The sequence below is a fragment of the Eptatretus burgeri genome, chromosome 6, assembly GCF_056783735.1.
Source record: "Eptatretus burgeri isolate ZD-2024b chromosome 6, Ebu_testis_v1, whole genome shotgun sequence".
NCBI classification, from domain to species: Eukaryota; Metazoa; Chordata; class Myxini; order Myxiniformes; family Myxinidae; genus Eptatretus; species Eptatretus burgeri.
Genome location: NC_140966.1, coordinates 410,501 through 430,214, shown reverse-complemented (window position 1 = coordinate 430,214; position 19,714 = coordinate 410,501). Strand labels below are relative to the sequence as shown.

Here is a 19,714-nt window from a genome sequence, read left to right as displayed (position 1 = left end):
GCACCGCAGATTAAAGCCGGGTGAGACAGTGCAGGAGCTGGCACAGGACATTTACCAATCAGTCAGGATCGCGTATCGGGACCTTACAGTGGAGGCATGGGACAGACTGGCACTCGAGAAATTTTTAGCTGCTCTTCCTGACCCTGAGGTCCGAGCGCTAGTGGAGCTACAGGATCCACCCACCGTGCACCAAGCGGCCGAGTGCGCAGCCAGGCTGGCCTCGTGGAGTCGGCCGGGTCGGGTGCCCGAGAGGCCATCGGTGACGATCCGACAGGCAGAGATTCAGGATCAGGGAGGGGGGCTGGGAGAAATTGGCATTACCCAAATGTTTCAGGAAATTTGACAGAAACTGTTAAGTTTGATAAGGGGTAATTCGGTAGTTGGTGTGCCAAAGCGGCGGGGTCCAGCCCAGCCAATAGAGCAATTTGATTATGGCCGAGGGGGTCCGGAACCAGAAGAGACATTACACCGATACCCACGGGGGCCTTTTATGCGGAGTTGTTTCCGGTACGGGCGAAGAGGACACATGCAACGATATTGCCGGTACCCGGCGATGGAGGGACCCTCCAATAGAATTTTAGACTCGGAGAGGGTGAATCCTCCTGCTGAACTGCCAGGTCTATCCGAGATGCCCTTTCATAGGTCGGGTCCGGAGATCACTGTCGGGGGTCGGGGAGACTAGATTGGGCTGAGCATATACGGCCATGCTCGGCTGCTGAGATTGTGGCGAAGTGCCCTCCTTTGGTGGAAAAAAAATGAATTGTGGGAAAATTGGCATGGGTTTGTAAGTTCTGCTGGGTTTTAGAGTGACAATCGGGACAGTGGGTAATTGGTAACAAAGCGGGCACAAGTGGCTGTCCAATGGCTGGTGCGTGGATCGGGTGAGAAGTGCTGTGTGAGTTGTTTTAAGTTAAGAAGTGAAATGTATGGTGCACACATTGTTTTTTTATTGGGCATGGTGTGGTAACAGGGAAGGTCATGGTCGGTGAAGTGTTAGAAATGCAGGTGTCACATGTAAGACCGATGGGGTGGGGGAGTCATGTGGGTTTTGTGGGTGGGGATGATGTGCTTGTCCACAGGGATTGCTGAAGCTCACAGTGAGCGTGAATTGTGACCCCCTTCAAGGAGATTCACCACCTGGTGGCTAATGGTGACAGTGTCTGGAGGCAACTGGGAGAGGGTCTGGTTGGGCGACCAAGGCGGGTAGGACCTTGGCGACCCAGGAAGGCCAGAGGAGCCAGTGAGACCCCTTCCAGAGTGTTGTACGGGATTAGAGCTGATGGCTACCAGGGGGGAGGGAATCAAAGGGAGCGGGGCGGAGAAACGTCCGGGTTGGACTAAAGCTTACCTGTGGGCATGGTTGCACCTGAGATGCCCCCATCATCTTGTGGTAAACCACCCCACGGCCACGACGGGATTCAGCCTGCATGATTAAAATGAGGACCATGACCTAGAAATGTGATGATGACCATGGTGTGAGTGTTGTGAAGATGTGCGAGTCCCACTCGATCCCGCACAACTTGACAGGTGCAGCAAGGGCATGATGTCCGCATAATTTTGGGGTAAGCAAATTTGAAAATTGGCTCCCCAGGTAACGCTGGGTCTATTAGCATCCACTGGGGGAGGCGGTCAAGTGTAAATATCCTGTGAATAGTGTCGTTAAGGCTTAGAGTAGGAATGTAAAGTATGTGTTGTGTTTTTGGGGAACCTTTTGTTTCCCCTCCCCAGATCAATGGAAGAGTGCTGGGCAAGAGCGATGATCCAGATGATGGAGTGCAACTTCGCTCAGTGCTATCATGTGATAAAATTAAAAAAAAATAAAATAAACGAATGATTGTTTAGGCGAGGATAAGGCCATAAGGGGGTAGTACATTAAGCAGGATAGGTAAGTTAGCTGCGACTCACTGCCCATTGCCCCTCCTACTTTATTTCGTTAGGTTAATTAGGTGTGAGTCAGTAAGTGTTAAGGCTGGTACGGTAGCGCCTGTGATATACCTTGCAGGAGCTGCGGTACCAGAGGAGGGGGCAGTGTTACTTTTGAGGGGGGGGTATGCATTCAAAGGGTAATTAGGATGTTTAATTCGGTATGCCATGCTGTTCGAGTTTACCAGGATCTCGATGTAATAAGTAGCAATTCAGTGGTGATAAGTTGTCTAGTAAATGTTCATTTCTTCAAGGGGGAAATGATAATTGTCACGTAATTAGATAGGGACACGGGATAGGGTAAGTGTGTCTGCGTAAACCCCTTTTAGTAGTCCCTGGAGGCTGGCCGTGACGTCACAGGACAGGGCTGCGGATGGCTCCGCCCCGTGATCACGATTGGCGGAAGGCGACGGCGGTGGGCCAATAAAACGGCTCGATTGGAAGTAACGAGGACGGAAGGATAAAAAGGTTCTGTTCGGGGTCGAAAAGGAAGAGGAAGAAGATCGGAAAAAAAGATCGTGTTTTTTTTGGTGTGGAGGCTGTTGCGCGGGAAGCGTACTTGTTGTTGTGCTGATCCGATCGTGTTCTTCATCGTGTCTTGGAGCCTTGCTGAGCCTCGTGCCTCACCTTGGTTGGCTCTGGGGTTCTGCTGACTCGGAGTACGGGGTCGAACGGCGGGCGGACCTGCCTCCCTCTCCTGCTCGCAATTTGGCGCCAGAACTGGTTCCCTGGCGGCTGTGAGCGGACTTGGGCCAGGACCAGGAGGTCGACAGCACCACGGTTTCTCCTGCCCCCCCCCCTCCGACGAGAGCAAGGCCAGCTCGTCCGACGCTGATCCAGGGACAGTTGCGTCCACACCACGGTCCAGCCTGACCACCAGAAGTAGCTACGTTGTGTGTGTGTGTGTGTGTGTGTGTGTGTGTGTGTGTGTGTGTGTGTGTGTGTGTGTGTGTGTGTGTGTGTGTGTGTGTGTGTGTGTGTGTGTGTGTGTGTGTACTTGGCGCCTTAGAGGGTTTGAGATCTGTATATTCATTGGAATTGTCTGTGTTTTCCCCACGCCCAATCCCACACCATCCCGTCGAATCTCCCCGGATCCCTCTTCTTGCCGAGTCTTGTTATTTCTGGTTAATAATAAAAACAAATAAACATCATCAACTCAGTGAAAAGCGACTCGTGCCACCTTCCTCGTCCCGTTTGCGGTAGAGCGATTAGAACCGCCATGTTTGGGTTATAAATAAATAAACCGCCTCTATCGTTTCGGCTCATTCTACGTTAGCGGGACTGTTCAAGTCCCGTGGACGTCACAATATGTTTGTTTACATGCATGCAATATGAAACCAAATAGTAGTTAATGCTTTCACCAAATATTCATCTGATAAATTAATTGTGTGATATAAAGTGGGAATATAAACTGTCAGCGAAGATGGAATCGTAGAGAAAAATTGGTACGTCTTTATGGAGTCAGCATAATTGCAAACCTTCACTTTTGTGTGTAAGAATCGATCGGAAAAAAAGATCAAGTGGGAGCTTTGTTTAATAGAGAATGAATGAATATATAATCTTTGTTTTACTTATGTGCAGAGACAAATCGTTTAGAGAGAGGAGGAAGTTTTGTATAAATAAATAAATAAAGAATACCTGCACATACATTGCAATGGAAGCATTTGCATCAAAGTATTGTTCAAATCTCATTGCAATGTTTGAACACATGTGTTATCATAAGCATTAACATGAGGAGGATGGTGGAAACATCCATCCATTCATCCTCTTTAAACACAAGTATTTGTCCCGTATACATTGCCTCATGTTCGTGTTTGCATTGTGCATTTTGCATCTGACTGCATTTATCATAATGCATCCTATTTCTCTGTAATACAATAAATAAGAAATGCATTTTTTAAAATGTTGTATTCTGCTTGAAATATCACAGTATGCCAAATTTATTTCATTTAAGTGAATAAGTGCATTTCATTAAATCGATTCCAGACAATATATTGAAGATTGAAATGTATTTTGTAGCATTTGATTTACCTGTAAAAAAACGCATTTATTTTTTGCCCTCAACAGCCATTTTCCTTGCCTGCCCAGCTGTAGGTTTCCCATCAGTTGCAGGTCGCACTTTCCAGCTTTCAACTTAGCAGAACTGTGGTAATTATTCTTCCAATCAGCAGTCATGATGAGGACAGAGTTCTCTGGCAGCCCAGCATTTGTAAGCTCTGGTACGGAGTGCTCAAAACTAGATTTTAGCTTGAAGGATGCACAGATAGTCTCAATCTTCAAAATTACTAGTTTTCCATTGTAATTAAAATGTGACTTCAGGTTAATATCACATCCACTTCTTGTTGCACTCCCGTCTGCTTTTATGTGCCTTGGTACTCCAACATGCTATCAGAACAAAGAAAACATCATCTCATCAAATAACATAAAATAAAAGTAACATCATGTTAAAATAACAACAGCATCATCCTGATGATGACTATCATCATCATAATAATCATCATCTTCATCTGACGAATGATGCAAAATAACATCCAGATAACCCTACGTCAAAGTGGCGACCCGTCCAGTATTGTAACCCGAGCCAAAAAACCGCTTCTGAAGAAATAACGCTCCTTATAGAGCATGGTCATGATCCAGATACCCACAAGATATTTAATAACAGTTCCCAGGACGCTCCTTAATGTTGAAAGATAAGCATTTTTTGTTACATATTTTGGCTTATCACATTGTTAATTGTGGGTGCACAGTCGAACATACTGTGAAAGAGACTTCCCATCTTAATCTTTCCTGCCCTCATTCCAGAAAAAAAAATTACTTGAAAACTAACAGCAAAATGTGAAAAGTAACATTTCATTAAATGATGTGGAGAAATTGTGATGGTTAAAATAAATAAATATATAAAATCTCCTTTTTAGCCTGGAGGTCTAGTTCCACCAGTTAACTTGAGGGTCATCAGTTGGCTTCAAAATAACTGTGTCAGTCCTGAATAATGACATAGCCTATCACCAATCTTAACTGAAATCTAAGCTCTCAAATGTTATGCCCACCCACAAAGACCTGATTTCACACCATGATGATACAACTTGGGACACAGCTTGAGACAAATAAATACCTGGGCTGACAATTTTTTTTTTAAACAAAAATCGAAGCTTGTGGAGGAGCTGCAATATAGAACAATCAGGACATAACAGAACAAAAAGACCAGTAGAAGGGGAAGAGGAAACACACGAAAAGCAGGGTTGAGGGAAAAATGAAGACTTGGAGAGATGATGGGTGTGGGGAAGAATGAGGGCTTGGGGAAGACACACAGGGTGGACAAGATGGATACAGAAGCAAAAACTCTCAGGAAGGAAAAACTGGGAACTTGGGAAGGGGTTGGAATTGGGGAGGGTTAACAGGAGTAGAAAACATCAGGTTTTGGATGGTGGATGATCTGATATGGTGGTGAACAGCCGTCTTGCAAGCCTGGAGGGAATATAATCATGAGATTGAAGACAATGCGGAAGTTGGTTCCACAGGTGGGAAATACGAGGAACCAATGAGTGGAGATATGCAGTGATTCTGAATTTTGGGATTTTCACCAGAAGGGAGTTTCTGGCAGACCGTGCACCCTGCAGAAATATGTGGGGTGGGGGCCACAAAAGTAGCAGAGGGTGCAAGACCAGAAAGGAGGTGGTAGAATAGAGACCACTGACCTATCTGTGATGTGAAAGTGATAAGCGCAGAGACTCAGTTTAATTGTGAAGATTCCAATGATCTTGAAAGCCAGAGTTTCCACGACATCAAGCTGAGCAAGAAGTGAGGCAGGAGCACCAGCCCAGAGGGGAGAGCATTACTTCATAGAGTATGGCCATTAAGACCTTGTTGATGAATAGTGCCAAGGAAAGACTTTGCAAGATGGGAAATCCCCAGGTATTGACTGGCTTTGGAGGCCAATATAGAAGTGTGGTTTGTCCAATAAAGATCACAAATGATAGTGAGGCCCACACATTTGAGTGACTGAACTTCAAGAATATTGTTAAGAAAGTAGATGGGAGGGTTTGCAGATGGTCCTTTCGGAAAGATCATGTGAGAGTGTGAGATTTTTCACAATTGAAAGACAGATTCCAAGTTTTGACAAGTCTGTAATTCTATCAATATTTGCAGAGAGGGAAAAGACTGCTCCTTTTACAAGAGTGCCTGAGTGGCAGAAATGTTTGATGAAAGACCTTTCTTTTTTTAAAGATGCATGCTAACTATATAACTCAAATATACTTCTTGGTCAGACAATTAACTATGCCTTTTGAGTTAAATTCCGTGCAAGCATCTACAACCAAATGCCACTGTCCTAAATATGCTGTGGTTGAGAAATGCAGCCTCCTTCACGAGGTATATGGCAGACCTGGTGTATGATGAAACAGAACACCAAGATTATTAGGGATGAAATGCCTTAATCACCAGAAGACCAAGAATATTAGGGTCGATATAAAGAATGATAAGTTGCTGTGCTATTCTGACAGGCCAAGTGTTTTAACCTTAACTTTGAAAGCAAAATCAAGGTCCCCAACCCATTGTTCCCTGTCCCTTCTTTTACGAATCACACAGGCTGTTTTCTATACTGGTAAGTTTCCAGGTCTCTCGGCAGAATAAGCTTTTCACAAACCTTCTTAAAGACTCTACTACAAAGTTTGACAATCAGTGCGCAGTTCCTAAAGTGTTACTCTATTGAGCAGGCATTTTATGCAGCTGTTTTATTCAACAATTAATCTCTTTATGTCATGTAATTTCATGGAAAGTTTGCAAATGGCATAGTGATTCACAAGGAAGAGCCAACCACCCACTTGATGACAGACCAGTCAACCTCCAATCAGCCAGGTGATTGAATGTAACATTTCAGCTTTTCTCAAGTTGCATCAGTTTTCAATTCCCTTTTCTGACAACAACCAGTTCAGCTTTCACAAAGGTTAATCACCTTTTGGCTTATTATTACTGCTAACCCAACAGTAGATGGAGGCACTGAATTCTCTCTCGATAGAGTGCAGCCTGTGGCTGCTGGTTGCATCATTGGTTGGGACGTGGCTATGCCGCTGATGCAGTGTCCCCCTACCAGTACACTTGTGCTCATTTTGCCGACCTCGGAAGGATGACAGGCTGAGTCAACCTCTTGGTGTATTTTAATTCAGCAGCCAACAGGGATTGAACTCAGGACCCTAGGATCCCAAGCCGCCACCCTAACCACTAAGCCAACACCAGGCTGGCACTGAACTGAAAATAGGACATCAGGAACTTGTCATATGGGTTAAATAAATTGTATGGCACCTGGCTCTGCTTGATGATCACTCTCCTGTTGGCCGAGGAGGCATTTATGGTTTTCTCCAAGCCAACAGTATTGCTCTGACCAACACTATGTAATCAATGTTTCCACAAAATCTTAGTATCCCTCAGACAGCATCCTCTCATGTATTCTATTAATCTTCATAAACACTCAGTTGACTTATAAAACAGCCTTTACCATTTTACTGATGATTCTTATCTCTGCTGAACAATGCCTCTCCCAGTCCAGTGATGCCTGGTGTTGGCTTAGTGGTTAGGGTGGCTGACTTAGGATCCTAGGGTCCTGAGTTTGACCCCCATTTCCACTGAATTAATACCAGGTGGGGTTGACTCAGCCTGTCATCCTTCCGAGGTCAGCAAAATGAGTACCAATGTACTGGAAATGAGTTATGCAGCCATGCCAACATTTTGAGGCAGATGTCACCTGAGCATTTTTTGTTCAGACAAATCCTTTCTTACAGCTCGAATTTCTCACAGCTTGAAAAAGCTTAATCTGCAGTTCTTTACAATGGACTGGGGCTCCACCCCTCCTCCACACATTTATGGGTGTCACTGAATCTAAATCCCTTTATATCTTTAGCATTTCCCACAAAGAGGCCCAAAACAATGGTGTTCTTATATTTCAATGCAAACAGATTGCCAGCCTTGTAAACCTCAATCACATTTTCTCTACAGAATGAACTAGGCTTGTTGAGACAGGGAGAACAATGGATGCCATCAACAGGATGTTGATTGAGGTATGTTAACTACTGTGGAAAGCAAAAAGAAGCTGAAACTTCGGGTATTAACCCTTAAAAGGAGAAACCTATTTGCCTATTTTTGCCGTATTTTTACCTATTTGCCGTACTCCCCTCAAGGTTTGCCTCCACCCTTCCCTTTGTGTGGATGTCAGACTGGATTGTCTTTTTGGTATGGGTGTGACATATGTGTTGTGTTGGAGAGGATGAGTGTGCTCGTTAATTTAGTGTTTGGGTTGGGATCGAGTGGTGAGTGTGTGGCACAGGAAAGATCTTCTTCTTCTTTCGGCTGCTCCCGTTTGGGGTCGCCACAGTGGATCATCCGTATGATCCGCATAGTGATTTGGCACATGTTTTACGCTGGATGACCTTTCTGACGCAACCCTGGTCGCCTCTTACGACACAGGGATATGGTACACCGATTTTAACCGGGGTATACACCGGCCCAGTATACTGGTACTCATTTCGCCGACCTCGGAAGGATGACAGGCTGAGTCAACCCCCTGGTGTATTAATTCAGTGGCCCAACGGGGCTTGAACTCAGGACCTCTTGGATCCCAAGCCGCTGCCCTAACCACTGCGCCAACACCAGGATGTGGCACAGGAAAGATGGGGATATTTATTTGCCTCATTCTGTGTTGAGATTTCCTTGCATCCCAACCCATGATGTTTTTTATTGGTTAATTAAATAGATACCACTCAAGACAAATGTTTTTCATCTCTGGCCAACCAATATTGAAATGGCATTAAATAAAAGTCCTTTAGCTTATTGATCATTTTGGCCATTTGATATCCCAAAGCTGCTAAACTACAGTATTTCGACAATTTTTCAAGGTTATTACAAACCATGAGCTCAATATTGATTAGTCTGATCTATATACGTATTTTGTTGAAGTGTTTGTACATTATTCTTTCAAGGCCGAACCATAGTACCTTGAAGCCACAAATTTTGGGTGTAGGTACTTCAGAATGTGGGAAAGGTTTTAAGCGACCACACGCTGGTCTTGACATCCATTTTGAGGCCACCAACGGCAGATATAAAGTGTATATTGGGATGTGGGGTCAGGCAGTGCTGCCGCCGGCTCGCAAGAAAGAGGTTACCATGATGAGGCCAATAACTCCATTGCTTTTAAATGTCCAACACATTGCAAAACCACTGCTGGGTATCACCCCCTCTCCCCAATCCCCACCCCAGGCAGCTCTGGGTGGCCTCTACTAGTTAAACATATGCCACTCAATACCAAAACTAGCAATCTCTGGCGAGGTAATGCATGGCCTGATGAATTTTTAACTTTCATTGATGTTTGCAATCAGACTGTCAACCCAAATAGATGAGAGAGGGTGGGATGCCATGTTGTAATTATGGAAGTCCACTTTGTGAAAACTGACAGAGAAAGGGGGAGGTGGGGTGTGAAACGTTCAATTTCTGCAAACATAGTGTTTCATTGACTCATGTATTTACACTGTAAATGCTTTCATCCTTTTCTGACAGAAAAAACCTCAACTTTCCACATCTCTCTACTTCCATACATCTCACCTGAGTCATAAACGGAAGGTTCACATTTTTAGTGAACATTTTCAACTGATTATTAAGTAGGCTTCTGCTCTTGACACACAAAACATAATTTCATTAATTTTTTTCACAATATGGAAATAAGAGGAAATTATTATTATTATTCCTCAACCAGTAAAGTTAACTTGTGATGTTTTACCTGAAGAGGTTGACAGACATTTTCCATTTGCAACAACCACTTGGTGTGGCTTCCAGGGTACAGCTTTCCCACAAGTTTGAAAATGCACTTGCCAGCCTGAAAATCAAAAGAACCTTGACGGTTATTCCAATCTGCAGCAATGTTTAGTCTGGTCTCCTCCGGCAATCCAGTTTTCAGGACTTGAGGAATAGAATGTTTTAAAGCAGCATCGAGTTGAAAAGGACTGCAGATTACTTCAATGTCCATTTCAGATGACTTGCCATCATACATCAGTTGGGATTTTATGTTCAAAGAACAACCCATCATCTTTGAAAAACCTTTGCTCTCCATTACTCCTGGTACTCCCCAGTCCTGAAAGTGTCAGTAAAACAGGTCAATTATGCTTTACCAAACATAATAATAATGTATTTAACTACCTTCCACTAAATGCAACAAATATCACCTCATTGTGTAATTTAACAGAGCACTTTCATTGCATAAACTTTATTGTACCAAATCCTTAATTTCTAATATTTCAATAAAGTGCAGGGTGTTTCAAAAGAAACAGTGCAGTAGAACTTAACACCTCTTGCACAAAACGATGTCTTTCAGAAAAAAAAAATTGCGTATTTATTGTCAAACATAACAAATACATATTTGAGGAAACAGAATATTTGATTTTGAAAACTATTGAGCAGTTGCAGCAAACATTTTCATTTAAAACCAGAACGACAATCTTCGACATCGTGACATCACCTGATATGCATCTGTCCACATTATTACATCATGATACTTACTTGTTCCAAGTTCGATTTAAATCCCTGAACCCAGATTAAAAATATTGAATAATTGTCTGCCAGACCATGTGTCCACCATAATCAGGTTGAAATTTAAAACATATATTCCACATGTCTACGAGATCATCACTGTGACATTTCACATCGATTGATGAAGCTGTTCAAGAGAAAGATTTTTGAAAGAATTTCGTTCAAACCAATATGGCTGCCAGACCGTGTGACCCATTAATTATTTGTAAACACCCTAGTATCCCCAAGGCTTGGGGAACATGGAGGTGAAGTTTCCCCTAGATCTGTCAAACCGTTCTTATCTGGAGAAGATTTTAAAATGTTTATTTTTCAAAAAAATCATCACTGCCAAACCATGTGAATTATGACTTCATGGGTGGAGAACTGTTCGTTCCTTAGGGATAGTTCATCATACCTGTAAAGTTTCGCCCGCCTCAATCTGTTCGGACGTTTCGGAGAAAAAGATTTGCAGGTTTTATGTTAAAAACAAGATAGCTGCTGAACCATGCAGGCGATGACGTCATCAATTTTTTTTGCCAACTACAATTTATCCCAAGATGACCCTCAAACATTTTCATACTGATCGGATAAAGCGTTTGACATATGGAATTATGATGTCATAACGAAGACAAGAAAGGCATCATCAAAAAAAGATCATCACTTGTTTCCCATGGGGAGTACTTCACACATGCCAAGTTTCAATTTTTCCCATGAAACAGTTTCAGAGATACAGAGGTCCAAAGTTTTTCCTTTTTTCCAACATGGCTGCCAAACCACATGATCTATGATGACGTCATAGTTATCACAAAAACATTCCACACGAGTTGTCACATCTATGGTGAAAATTTCATGAAATTTTTCAAGGAATCACAAGGAAATTAGACGCAGGTGGAGGCCATTCAGCTCCACATGCCTGTGCCACATCAACACCACACCAATTCATCAACACCAGATCAAATAAGAAAATTTAATTTTTTTAATGAAGGGTTATTTGTGGGCTTTTTGGTAGTTTTTGTAGTTTTTTGTTGTGTTTTTTCTTTCTTTTCAGGGGAGGGGGCATGGGCTTGGGTAAAAAAAAAAACACACATGAACCACACAACACCCCATGACGAGAACCCCACCAATACTTTGCACACATGCACACAATCACCCATCAATGATAAATTGTTGCTGCTCAGCAAAGTTTGTGGAGCACCCAGAACAGACTCCCACGGAGCAGAATATGATCATTGAGTGTGTCCTGCACATAATCTGGGAGCTCACAGAGATTTGTATTACAGCTCAAGTACAAAAGGTTTGAGAGCTAAACTCATCAGATGGTGGGATGGGGACCTCCGAATGACCATTCTTAAGTGTTCCATTTGGTGCATTAAGTCGGGGGTGCTGCTTGAAGTACACCCGCAAAGTCAGTTTAAATTACAATTTTAGAGTACATCGATCAAACTGGTGCCAAAAGTTTCATTTTTATTTTTTTGGGAAACCTTGTCGAGGCTCGTGTGACAGCTAACACACAACGCACATCAAGGGGGGGGAGCATAAGACAAGAGGGGAGGGAGTGGGAAGGACAAAACGGTGGGGAACAGAGACATTAGGAGATCTGTGGAAGGGAGAGGGATGGGGCAGGGAACATGGGGAATACAAGATGGACATTACAGGGACTTTCAGGAAGGAAAGCAGGGAATTTGAAGGAATTGAGTTTGGGGTGGATTATCGGGGGTAGAAAAGATCGAGGATTTAGATGGGGGATGATAAGAGGTGGTGGTGAACAGCTGTTTTGAAGGCCTGGAGGGAAGAATGGGAATGAATAGAGTGAGTGAGTTTATTCCAAAGGTGGGAAAAAAGAGGAATGCAAGAGTGAGGGTGAGCAGTGTTTCGTGATTTTGGTAGTTTTAACAGAAGGGGGTTGTTGGCAGACCTTGAGCGCCCTGTGGAAATGTGGTGGGGACAAATCGCAGACACCGCGGGGGGGGGGGGGGCGAGGCTGGAGAGGAGATGGTAGAAGACAGAAAGACCACCGACCAGCTTGCGGTGAGAGAGTGAGAGGCCCAAAGACTCAGCTTCATCGCGGGAGATGCCAATGATCCGAAATGCCTTGGTTTCCACAGCGTGAAGCCGAGAAAGGTGGGAGGCAGGAGCACCAGCTCAGAGGGGAGAGCAGTACTCCATCAGGCTGTGGACAAAAGCTTTGTATGTGGTCAGGAGCTCAGGTGGGCCGAGGAAGGACTTTGCACGATGGAGGATTCCCAGTCGGCGACTGGCTTTGAAGGCGAGGTTTGAAATGTGGCTTTTCCAGGAAAGGTCCTGGCAGATAGTGAGACCCAGAAGCTTGAAAGAAAGGATTTCTTCCAGAGGATTGTTGAGAAAGTGGATGGGGGGTTTTCTAAAAGGTCCTTTCGAAGAGACATTGTGAGAGTGTGAGATTTGTCCGGATTGAAAGACATTTGCACGTGTTGGACCAGTTTGTGATTTTATCCAGATCTGCAGTGAGCGAAGAAGCTGCTACTTGCCGGTCTGAGGGATGACCGATGGTATGGCAGAGGGTGGAATCATCAGTAAAGAGATATAGAGGAGTTTACAGAGAGTTGGACAGATCATTGATGAAAACCAGAAAAAGAACAGGGCCCAGAACGCTACCTTGAGGAACTCCAGCCTGGACAGGAAGAGGGGATGAAAGAACTCCATTTAGGGCCACACGGTGACTGTGACAGGAGAGGAAGTCTGTGAGTCATGAGTGGAGATGGCAATGGATACCATAGGAAGAGAGTTTGTTGAGCAGGGCAGGGTGCCAGACCGTGTCAAAAGCACGTGATATGTATCGGGATATGGCTCGGATTTCCTGTCTGGCATTGAGGACCTTCAGCCATTGTTGGGAGAGCAGAAGCAGCCTATCCAGGGTAGAGTGACCTGGTCTGAAACCAAATTGGTGATCAGAAATCTAGCCATTGGAGAAGAGGAAGGATTTAATGTCTGAAGCGATGATGGATTCCATAACCTTGCTGATGATTGGGAGAAGGCTGATTGGTCTGTAGTTGCAAGGATCTGTTTTTGCACATTTTTTGTGCAGGGCAGTGATGTTTGCTGATGTCCAAGCATATGGCAGATGACCGTGAGCAAATGAGAGGGTGAAGAGAACAGAGAGAGGGTGAATAGAACAGAGAGAGGGTGAGCAAGAGCAGAAGAGCAGGCGTTGAGGACACGTGGCCTGATGCCGTCTGGACCGGTTGCAGAATCTGAGTCGAGGTTTGACAGCAAGCTCTCCACCTTGTCAGGAGAAAAGGACGCAGAGTCCAGGGACAGTTGGGTGCAACTGGGTAAGGTCGATAGAGAAAGCGATGTGTTTTGGACACAAGATTTAGCTGCAAACACCGAGTTTAGGCATTCAGCTTTTTCACGTGCAGTATCAGCAGTGCGGCCATTTGAGGTAAGGGAAGGGATGGAGGGGGAACATACACCAGAAACAAATTTGATTAGACACCACCAGGAATTGGAGGAGGGAGAGAGGTTTGACAGTTCAGACTTGAGATGAGAAAGATGTTGTTTTCTGGCTCTCCTGAGGGTATATACACACTTGTTCCGAGCTTTATGGAAGGACCTGAGATTGCCCTCAGTTGGGTTTGCTTTCCATGAGGCAAAGGCAAGTTGTTTCAGGACAACTGCCTCACCACAAGCTTCAGTGAACCAAGGGCGGGAGGAAGGGTAGGACAACTGAAGATGAGAGGGGATAAATCTGTGCATGAGGGAGAGCAAGTTTCTTTGAAAGAATTCCCAGGATGAGTTGATGTTGGAGAAAGTAGCGATAGGAGACCAGTCTATAAGTTTGATGGCTGCTTGGAGACCCTGCCAGTCGGCTTGAGTGAAATGCCAGACTCGACGGCGGTGAGGTGGTTCTCTGATAATAGCCAGAGAGATGCCCACTTTGACAAGGACGTGGTTAGAAGAACCGATTGGAGCGAAGGAAGAGCAGCAGATATTGTCAGTGAAATTTGTCAAAATCAGATCCAGAAGAGATGGAGTCCATTTGTTGAGATCCGGCTCAGGAAGTTGACCGATTGCTTCAGTCCCAATGAGTCGCAGAAAGCTTTTGCTGAGGTGCCATGACAGGTGAGAGAGGTACCCACACCAAGCCAACTGGCATGATGACAATTGAAGTCGCCACATATGAGGAAGAAAGAATTTGGATGAGAAGATAGAAGTTGGTCCATGTTTTCGGATAGTGAGGTGTAGATGGAGTCATCACTGTTATGTGGACGGTACAATACACATATAAACATGAGGTGGGAAGCCATAGCCAGAGTTATTCCTGGGGGTGTGGCGGAGTGAGGGCAGTGCATGGAGAGTGAGGAATGGAGTCTTTGATGAAGAGAGCAACTCCTCCACCAGGACGAGGCTCAGGTCTGTCATACGAGAGGAGGAAGTAACCAGGGAGAGATACTTGGGAGTCAGACACGTCTTGGGGGAGGAAAGTTTCTGTTAGGCAGATTATGTCTGGTTTGTCAGTGGCAACCTGTATGGAAAGATCTGAAAGGTTTGAGCGAAGGCCCCGGATATTTGAGGTCCATACTTTTAATGAAGAGGGAGGGGAGGAGGGTTTGGTTGCAGGGGGGGGGGGGAGGGTAGGACAAGGGACGAGGGGGGAGGTAAGGAGGGTTGTTGAAAGAGTGTGGGGGATTGCAGAATAGCTAGGGGAGGGGCCGGATGAGGAGTAGAAAAGGCTCTGTGGTACTGGGGGAGAGGGGGGACAAGAGAGGGGGAAGAAGGCAGTTGAGGATTTGAGGAGGTGGAGTGAAGAGATGGAGGTGAGAGGGCAGTGGAAGGAGGCAGCTTTGTGGATGAGAGAGGGGGGGCCACTTTGAGAAGGATGAGTGAGGGGATGAATGGTGGGAGAAAGGTGAGGGGGGAGTTTTTGAGAGAGGTGAGAGGGGTGAGAGGGAGGCTTGGAGGGAGAAGAGTGGGATGGTTGCTTTGAGAGTGAGGGGTGAGAGGGGTGAGTTGGCACTGAAGTTGGAAAAAAAGAATGGTTGAGGAAAGTGAACATTCATAGCAAACTGGGTTTTTTTTTTTAAGTTTTAGGTCAGAGATGCTATTTAACACAATTCTTCATGGATGCAATTAAGGCGAATTCAGGGAATGGAGAGAAGAAACGCTGTAACAGTTGGATTTTTTAGGCAAGGAATGAAGGAGAGGTCAAAATGAGAGCAGTCTGTTTAAATAGCAGAAGAGTAGTGCATTATGAAACGGTAAAGAGTACCACACGTGTGAAAGAGGAAGATGAAGCATTATAAGAGATCGTTTTTATTATTATTATTATTATTAATGTTTGAGAGAGTTTTCAACAGATTCGGTCATGGAAGTGTTGTCGAAAAAAATCAAGGAAGAAGAAGAAGAGGAGATGAAGAAGAAGAAGAAGAAGAAGAAGAAGAAGAAGAAGAAGAAGAAGAAGAAGAAGAAGAAGAAGAAGAATCGAGAGTCGTGAGTGAGGAAGGAGAAAGGTAGCATTTTTAAAATTATTGTTTGTTTATTTTTTATTTAAGATAAGAAATAGAGTGATTCGTTGGGAGGGATGGGGGACGTTAGGAAAGTGGGGAAGATAGAAATTGAAAGTAATGGGGAGAAAAAACAAAACACGATCGTACACTGAGGGGAACCACTAGGCCTCAAGCCTCAAGGGTAGGCCTCAATCACCTGGTTAGACAAGGTCGACAAAATCTCACAAAATAGCACGATTTTTGAAACAAAACCAGACTAGGAACACACAGTAGCATGCAGGTGAGAAAATAAACAGTTAAAACGGGACAGATAATGACCGGAAACTTAACTTTGAGATCATCAGCAGAGAGCCCTGAAGGAGACTTGTCGACGCTCCAAACCCAGAACCGGAAGTGAACTTTGATTCCATGATGTTGGCACTTTGATTACAGATGTGCCATTCATAAGTGAGAAATTTGGTGCAAAACCCATTAAAAACGGCTGAAAGGGGGTGCTACTTTCACATTCCAATCACATTTTGAGTACATTCATGAAACATTGTGGAAATATTATTTAGACCTTCCTGATGAAGGATCAGTAGTTCTTCAATGTTGAATTTGGTGCAAACCTCATTTACGAACGGCCTAAAGAGGGTGCTATTTTTAGCACATTTAAAACACACCTCAAGTCCATCAATGAAACTTTGTGGAAATATTATTTTCACCTTCCTGATGAAGGATAAGTAGGTCTTAAGTGACCCCTTTGGTGCAAAACCCATTTAAGAAAGGCCTAAAGAGGGTGCTATTTTTAGCACATTTAAAACACATCTCAAGTATGTCAATGAAACTTTGTGGAAATATAATTTTGATCTTCTTAATGAAGAATCAGTAGTTCTTAAGTAACCATTTTGGTGCAAAACCCATGTAAGAAGCCACAATGCATGGAGCAAAGGATAGTGCAAACACCAGCCTGAATGATTGTCGGTATGAGCAGTTGATGAAGACATACGGACCAAAGGGAAATGGAAAAAACCTACGAGCCAATTTGAGGGGCATGGATGCAAGTTGACTACCACCTTGCGAAGATGAGCTCAATACCCACATTAAGCGTGCTTCCGTTGTTGCCAACATGTGGGCAAGAGCAGATCAAAATCATATAGAGCAGCATACCATTGAAGAAAATGGCTGGCAGTTAGTTGATGACCATTACAAACTGGTTTGGTTTGAAGGGGAGCAACTTCCCGAAAGCCTTATCCCAGAGACAGAGGAATTAGAATCAATGGACAAGGAAGAGGAGGATGACATGGAAATTGCATCTTCAGATGAAGATGACAGTTCTGACGAGGATGACGAGAATTTTGTAACAGACAGGGAGGCTGAAACCATAATTATACCAATACTAATAAACACTAGTGAACTCATGACATATTCACAGTATAGGAATATAACTTATGCCTAACAGTATGTGTGTGACTCATCAGCAGTTTTGATATTTTGTCTTGTAAGTTTTAGCGATAGATTGATATCATTTTAAAATTTAGCATGATATGGATATGGATATCAAAAGGCAGTTATAGTTGACACATGAAAAAGTTTGGTTTTCAAAGAGCTTAACCACTTGAACATAGGCATGTTAGTGTCCTGTTGCAACATATAATTAAATACAAATGTTTTACCACAATAGCTACTGAATGGATGCCCGCTTGCCAAAAGCGTGAAACATTAGAATAGAAAAACTGTTTAATTTTTCATGATTCATGATGCTTGTTCCATATGCACTGAATGTGTTGGAAAAATGCCAGGTCCAATTACTCTTACTGATCACTGATGCTCCTTTTATGTATCGATGCCAGATCAACATGTGACACTTGATTTTATCATCAAAATATACGAAGTTGATAGAAAAGTTAAATTGATAGTTTCTTTGTTCTTCTATTCTGTCAGAGTAAAATTTTAAGGCATTCTATATGTTTTAAATCTTTCATGTCTTAAAAGTATACATATGTTCTTATCATGTTACCAGAGAACATAAATAGGATTTCAACCATAATTTACCATAATTTTCTTTAAATTCAGAATGTAATGCAAAATTTGATATCTGATAGAATCTTACACATTTTACTGGTTTAATTACAAGAAGCAAGATAAATATTCGATATGAAATGGTCTTTCTTTCACCATGACCTGCTCTCTATTGATCTTAATTTCTTGGAAACAGGTATTTGCCTGTGACCCCTTCTTAAATAGGTTTTGCACCAAAAGAATCACGTAAGAACTACTGATCTTTCATTAAGAACGTCAAAATAATATTTCCACAAAGTTTCATTGATGTACTTGAGATGTGTATTAAATGTGATAAAAATAGCACCCTCTTTAAGAGGTTCTTAAATAGATTGTGCACCAAATTCGACACCAAAGAACTGCTGATCCTTCATCAAGAGGTCTAAAGAATATTTCCACGAAGTTTCATTAATGTATTCAAAATGTGATTTAAATGTGAAAATAGCGCCCCCTTGAGGCCGTTCTCAAATGCGTTTTGCACCAAATTTCTTACTTCAGAATAGCACATCTGTAATCACAGTGCCAAAATGAAACGTTTGGCACTTGTTTGATAGATGTACTCAAAAATGTAATTTAAACTAACTTCGGGGAGTACTTCAAGCAGCGCCCCCGACTTAATGCACCAATTGGAAAACTTAAGAATGGTCATTCGGAGGTCCCCATCCTACCATCTGATGAGTTTCGCTCTCAAGCCTTTTGTACTAGAGATGAAATACAAATCTCTGTTAGCTCCCAGATTAACACCCCAGTGAAGAAGTGCAACATCAGCTCCGGCGGCATGCGGACGGCGGAATATTATGGAGAGGTGAACAATCATCTCCGGCGGCATGTGGATGGCAAAACCCTGTGGCGAGGCGAGCGATCAGCTCTGACTGTGTGCAGACCGCCGAAGAGAGGCAAGTGATTGGCTCCTGTAACACGACAGCGGTGTGTGGACCCCGTGAGAGGTGAGTAATCAGCTTTGATGGTATGTGTACCTCATGGAGAGGCAACCAGCTCCGGCGACTAGTTTCTGCAACCAGATCTTGTAACTAGCTCTGTTGACCTGCCACGGCAACCTGCCCCAACGACGTTCTCCAGCGAACTGTATCGGCGACCTATTCTGATGATCTGCTCCGGCACATAGTAATGGTGTAGGACCCCATGGAGAGGAAAGTGGTCAGCTCATTCATGACATTCATAATGAGGAAAGTGATGGCCTGTGACATATACACCCTACACAGGCCTGTGATTGTTATGTGCATGCAGAAAAGGAAGGCAGTTAAGAGGGTTGGAAGATGATAAATTGGGGAAAATGCAGACAATGTCACTGAAGAGAATAAGGAGAGGGTGAGGGCCAAATATGAGGAACTTAGCAAAGAAGCTAAAGAGTTGAAGGAGGAGTGGAAGAAACACAGAGAGGTGTTTAGGTTAATTGCAGAAGTTTTGTGTGGAAGAATATCAGGAAAGGGTACATCATCAATTAATAGAAACGAGGTATCATAGAGGGAGGAAATAGGGATGGTAGTCCATGATAATTGGAAGAGGATAGAGAACATCAAGGACAACCAGTATCAGTGGTGATGTACTTGTATGGGCAAAAGAAGAAAGCACCAAGGAGAGTTGTGGATAAGGTAAAGAATGATATGGAAGCACATGTGTACAGCAAGTTCGAAGAGGATGGTGGGAAGAAGATAATTTATAAATTGACTCGTGACAGGGATGAGGATGTAAAGGGG

The 19,714-nt window shown here is 43.6% G+C and overlaps 1 protein-coding gene across 2 annotated transcripts in view; it reads right to left on the bottom strand.

The window, feature by feature from the left end:
- LOC147024109 (uncharacterized) overlaps nucleotides 1–19,714 on the bottom strand; it is a 282,987-nt gene that overhangs the window by 129,868 nt on the left and 133,405 nt on the right. For both annotated transcript variants that reach the window (XR_015058872.1, XM_085883692.1), the window contains exons 23-24: nucleotides 9,686–10,036; nucleotides 3,955–4,308 (exon numbers count right to left, since the gene is read on the bottom strand). Coding sequence is in view for 1 of the 2 variants with exons in the window: in XM_085883692.1 (XP_085739818.1) it covers nucleotides 3,955–4,308; nucleotides 9,686–10,036 (705 nt within the window). In the remaining variant the exon portion in view is untranslated. The remainder of the gene's footprint in view (nucleotides 1–3,954; nucleotides 4,309–9,685; nucleotides 10,037–19,714) is intronic.